The 5731-nt window shown below is 28.8% G+C and overlaps 2 protein-coding genes across 2 annotated transcripts in view; both read right to left on the reverse strand.

The window, feature by feature from the left end:
- Positions 1 to 1994: 1994 nt before the first annotated feature.
- On the reverse strand, positions 1995 to 3607 carry LOC115033345. The gene is made up of 2 exons (XM_029485712.1): positions 3271 to 3607; positions 1995 to 3208 (listed from the first exon to the last, which is right to left on the reverse strand). Exon 2 carries the CDS (start codon positions 3156 to 3158, stop codon positions 2430 to 2432), a length of 729 nt encoding a protein of 242 aa, XP_029341572.1. The 5' UTR covers positions 3159 to 3208; positions 3271 to 3607; the 3' UTR covers positions 1995 to 2429.
- Positions 3608 to 5548: 1941 nt separating this feature from the next.
- LOC103309188 overlaps positions 5549 to 5731 on the reverse strand; it is a 1651-nt gene continuing 1468 nt past the window's right edge. The window contains exon 5 of the mRNA XM_008184037.1: positions 5549 to 5621. Within this exon, the coding sequence (XP_008182259.1) occupies positions 5549 to 5621 (73 nt within the window). The remainder of the gene's footprint in view (positions 5622 to 5731) is intronic.

Consider the following 5731-nt stretch of genomic DNA (forward strand, 5'->3'; position numbering starts at 1 on the left):
ACTATTATTTGTCTATTGAGTATTTTATTGTAGGGTATGCTATAAAAGGATATTATTTTATATTTCCTTTGTTTTGAACCATTGCCAGGTGCAATATTAATCCATTAGCATTTAATAAAGTAGTAATTATTAACAAATATTTTATATTGCACACCGAATTATAATAATTGAGCTCGTATCCATTCACAAACTATTTAGTATTTAATAGACAAATAGACTATATTATCCTTATTCCTTAGTATTCGAAGAAGAATAACTTATATGGAGCTCAAGGGCAGTGGCTTTTCATTAGAGAGTATATACGGAATTATATTCAACGTAAATTTATACAAACCTTTAGGAGGTTCGTCATATATACCACTTCCGGCATTTATAGAGAGGAAAAAAGCGACGATTAATGTTCTGAACTTTGATGAAAAATGTTTTAAATATAGCATTTTAGCTAAACTAGTAAATCCTGTTCATGCTGAAAGAATAGGATCTAATTATGTTGAAGTAGAGAACAGATATGATTTTAAAAATATAAATTTCCCTGCTTCATTAAACGATGTAACAAAATTTGAAAAAACAAATAAAGTTTCGGTTAATATATATAGTTTAAAAAACGGAGAGTTCAAATATAAAAATAACGTAAAAAAAAAAAATTCAAAAAGAATAAATTATACCACAACAAAACCTGAACAAACTATAGTTTATCCAGTAAAAGTATGCGAGGAAGAACTTGATGATCACCATGATTTATTATTATTTGGAGATGGCACGGGAAAACAACATTATTGTCGTATAACAAATTTAGCAAAGTTAATCGGAGCGCAACTAACAAAAAATGGACACGCTATGTCATTATGTAAGCGGTGTTTTAAGACATACTTTGGTGTTAACCGTCGTGGGGTTACCGCAGAACAACGCCTTAAAGCCCATAAATTGAATTGTAATAAAAATAAGCCTCTGATACCATTATTACCGCGTCCTAATACGTATATGAAGTTTGAAAATTGGGATCGTACGCGCAAACATCCATTTTCTATTTATGCAGACTTTGAATCAATATTAGAAAAAAATAGTAATAATGATTCAAATAATACACACAATATTCACCACCATGATGTCATGAGTTATTGCTATATATTAAGCCCGAGTGATGATATACCAAAAGAATCGTAGAAAAATCCGATATTGGGACGGGACCAGTTCTGTTCCAGAAGTGATTCAGGTTTTAACAGAGATGACGTTACAAAGAAATTTACGGAAGACATTGTTAAAGTTGCCCTTAAAATTGAAAAAATATTAAACGTCAATGTGCTGATTATAATGACTGATGAAAATAAAAAAAGTTATCAAAATGTCGTCGCTCAAGGATCATGTCCATTATGTAAATCGAAATTTATTACAACTTTTAATAATGCTGTTAAAGATCATGATCATTTGACCGGAAAGTACAGAGGGACTGTATGCAGTAAATGTAATTTATTAATGGAAAAGCCTAGTTTTGTTCCAATTTTTTTTCATAACCTTTCAGGTTATGATTCTCATTTTATTGTCACACAGCTAGGTTTCGATACAAAATCGATTAACATTATACCGAATACCAAAGAGAAATTCATATCCTTTACAAAATATATATCAAATACTTTTCAAATTCGTTTTGTTGACACTTATCGTTTTATGTCGACTAGTTTGGATAAACTAGTAAATAATTTGGCTAAAGGCGATACATTAAAATTTAGAGAGACAAGAAGAGTGTTTAATAATAATGATATTGAACTGGTAACCAGGAAAGGTGTATATTGTTATGAGTATACGGATAGTTGGGAGAAATTATGTGAAACGGCACTGCCATCAAAAGAACACTTTTACAGTACTTTGTACACTACCTGAATCACCTCTGAACAGAACTGGTCCCGTCTCAATATCGTATTTTTCTAACAATTCTTTTGGTATATCATCACTCGGTTTAATATAATAGCAATAACTCATGACATCATGGTGGTGAATATTGTGTGTATTATTTGAATCATTATTACTATTTTTTTCTAATATTGATTCAAAGTCTGCATAAATATAAAATGGATGTTTGCGCGTACGATCCCAATTTTCAAACTTCATATACGTATTAGGACGCGGTAATAATGGTATCAGAGGCTTATTTTTATTACAATTCAATTTATGGGCTTTAAGGCGTTGTTCTGCGGTAACCCCACGACGGTTAACACCAAAGTATGTCTTAAAACACCGCTTACATAATGACATAGCGTGTCCATTTTTTGTAAGTTGCGCTCCGATTAACTTTGCTAAATTTGTTATACGACAATAATGTTGTTTTCCCGTGCCATCTCCAAATAATAATAAATCATGGTGATCATCAAGTTCTTCCTCGCATACTTTTACTGGATAAACTATAGTTTGTTCAGGTTTTGTTGTGGTATAATTTATTCTTTTTGAATTTTTTTTTTTACGTTATTTTTATATTTGAGCTCTCCGTTTTTTAAACTATATATATTAACCGAAACTTTATTTGTTTTTTCAAATTTTGTTACATCGTTTAATGAAGCAGGGAAATTTATATTTTTAAAATCATATCTGTTCTCTACTTCAACATAATTAGATCCTATTCTTTCAGCATGAACAGGATTTACTAGTTTAGCTAAAATGCTATATTTAAAACATTTTTCATCAAAGTTCAGAATATTAATCGTCGCTTTTTTCCTCTCTATAAATGCCGGAAGTGGTATATATGACGAACCTCCTAAAGGTTTGTATAAATTTACGTTGAATATAATTCCGTATATACTCTCTAATGAAAAGCCACTGCCCTTGAGCTCCATATCTTCTTGTTCTTGTAATAGCTTAATAAAATCTAATTCTAAAAAAATGTTAACATCATCTGATTGAAATACTGATCTTGATCGAGTTTTAAATGCTCTATTTTCTCTCGTATGTGTATTAGGTATAATATATGTAGCCTCTAATTTAATATTATACTTTACCGGAGAGTTTTCAATTGATTCGTTTAGTATAGCATAAATCTCCGGCTTTGAATGGTCTAAAAAATCTCTAGCATTTTTAATACCATCAGTGTTTTTTAAAAAATATTCTTTGCACAATCCGTTGAACGCAGACTTTGTTAGAACAAATGTCGATGATGTAGTCGTCCTCATACGTTTATTTTTATTCTGTCCATTTGAATTCTCATTATATACACGTTTACCTAAATAATTTATAAGTTTTATATTAAAAAAAAAAAAATATATATTTATATTAAGTATGAACTTTGTTTTGAAGATGCAGCTTGTATATTCTCGACGAAAATATTTGGGGCAATTTAAATCAATTCCGGCTTATCATTATCAGCTAAAAAAAAAATCAATATATTTATGATATCATTTATATATAGATATATATAATACTTTTGCACAATCCATTATTTTCCGCTTTATCTAATACATCAATACAAAAACTATCATATTCGTCTTCAAACGTAATATTGCAATTATCTAAAAAAAATAATAATAATAATAATAGGTGATTCAAGATATACATATTTAATATAACATACTTTTACACATTTCATTATGCTCGACCTTATCCAACACATCAATACAATAGCCATCACTACTGTCTTCGTACATTAATTTATCGTCAAACGCGTTGTTATCATCTATAATAAACATTTTTAACTAAAGACGATATATTTACTATATATTTACTATATAATATATACTTTCATGCAATCCACTTTTTCAACCTCGTCCAATACTGCTACACCATCGTTGTCTACAAAAGTGATATTATATGTAAAATATTAAACACTAAATTATACAAATATATAATTCTTACTTGCAGTTGCTGCTGTAACTGGCTGTGCATCACTGTTTAACAAACCTAAAACGGAACAATACTTTACTATTTCAAACGAGAATTAAATGCGTTATATTGTATTTTATAGTACAATCATGTACGTATGGTTGTATATACTAAACCCCTTAAAACGCTCAGATTGCATTTATTATAGAACAAGTATTCGGTAACCGTATATTTAGTAAAAACAATTATCATCTGTTGAGAACGATTGGCACGGCACACCGGTTAAAATAATGTAAACAAAAGAGACAACTGTCTACAGTAATTTTAATCAAACCCGTGATACTGAGTATATACATCATGTGCGTACTAATCTTTGTAAAATTATAAAAAAAAAAAAAATTATTTTTTCTGATAAAATTCTATTGTATGACTATGAAATTTACTCACCATTAATACTTTTCTCGTGTCTTCTGAGAGCATCCTTTCTGCTAAAAAAAGTGTTAGCAAATAAAACACTTATTTTGTTTAGTGTTATTGTGACACTTTAAATGTCTTAATAATATATCTTTCCGCGAGAAAACAGATACACACTGATCGCACTTAAACATTTTTAATTTGCATAAAATATAACGATATACACACACACAAATGACTGTCGGATCGTTACTAACGCATCTGACAATGGTCAAGCCAAATAATAATAATTTTTTTGCATACATTTCAAAATTCAACGTTTCCAAAAATTTTTGGTTAATTGATGATTTAGCAATTCTATACCACCCGTAAGACGATGTAATTTGTTTCTCTTAAACATGATAAATATCAGTGTACTATTAGTGCATTTCTGGACGCACTTGCTTAAAACAATTATTTTATCGTTTTTTAAAAAATCGTTTTATAATTTTTCTAAAAAATGTCATACAACAGCAGCCAAGCATCTATCACCAACACACCGGACATCTCAACAGGATTTATTGATTTATAGCAAATGGCGAGTTGGATATAATGGTCAGTTTAATTACGTATATATATATATATTATATATATATAATTAAAAAATAATAAATTTTGTAGCTATCAAATACACCAAGACGGGTTTATTACAGTAATTTATTCAGCCCAGAAGAAAATATTTTAGTAGACGAAGTTAGTATGACATAATATTGTATAAGATTGTAGCACTTACCTTACCGACGTCATATTATGCTGTTATAGACTAGAAACGATGTTAAGCATGTATCCGAGAATTGTATTGATCAACAACGAACAAAATATGGTATGCTCATTTTATTATTGTTTTATGCATTATGTATAAAATATTTACTACCATCATAGATAAACCAAATGAAATCGACTTTTGGGGTGGTGAAGAAACTGACGATGTATGTCTTGAAGCACTAGAAAGATATATTTGGGGCGAAGACTTCGGAGATGATGAACAAATGCTGTTAGAAGCTTGTATTGAATATAGTACTTAATATATATTTGTAAAATAAAAATTCATAATAATAATAATAAAAACTCTTGACAATTATTTATTAATCTATAATTTTTTTTATTTTTACATTATAAATATATATTATTATATAGGTAATTATAAATCTTCGTCAGATAAAATATCCGGCAAAACGTTGTTGACATTTCTTCATCAGATGAAAACTCCCCTGACATTTCTTCGTCGTCACTACTATAACTAATATTTTTAATGTAGAAAATGATAATAATATTAATCACTATATTAAACTTACATTATTTCATCTATCATTCTGAAAACTTTGTCCAAATCTGTTGGTGGAGGTATAACTTGTGGTAAAACACTAAACACCAAATATGGTAAATGAAATAATAATAATGATAATACAAATTACATTAAACTTACGGTACAAATAAAATGGTATCTCAAATTAATTTTCTGAATTATGACGTT

The sequence above is a fragment of the Acyrthosiphon pisum genome, chromosome X (genome assembly GCF_005508785.2).
Source record: "Acyrthosiphon pisum isolate AL4f chromosome X, pea_aphid_22Mar2018_4r6ur, whole genome shotgun sequence".
Classification (NCBI taxonomy): domain Eukaryota; kingdom Metazoa; phylum Arthropoda; class Insecta; order Hemiptera; family Aphididae; genus Acyrthosiphon; species Acyrthosiphon pisum.

Bases quoted from the DNA above. Each gene is read 5' to 3' on its own strand.
- LOC115033345 (XM_029485712.1), bottom strand. From the start codon at position 3,158: ATGAGGACGACTACATCATCGACATTTGTTCTAACAAAGTCTGCGTTC.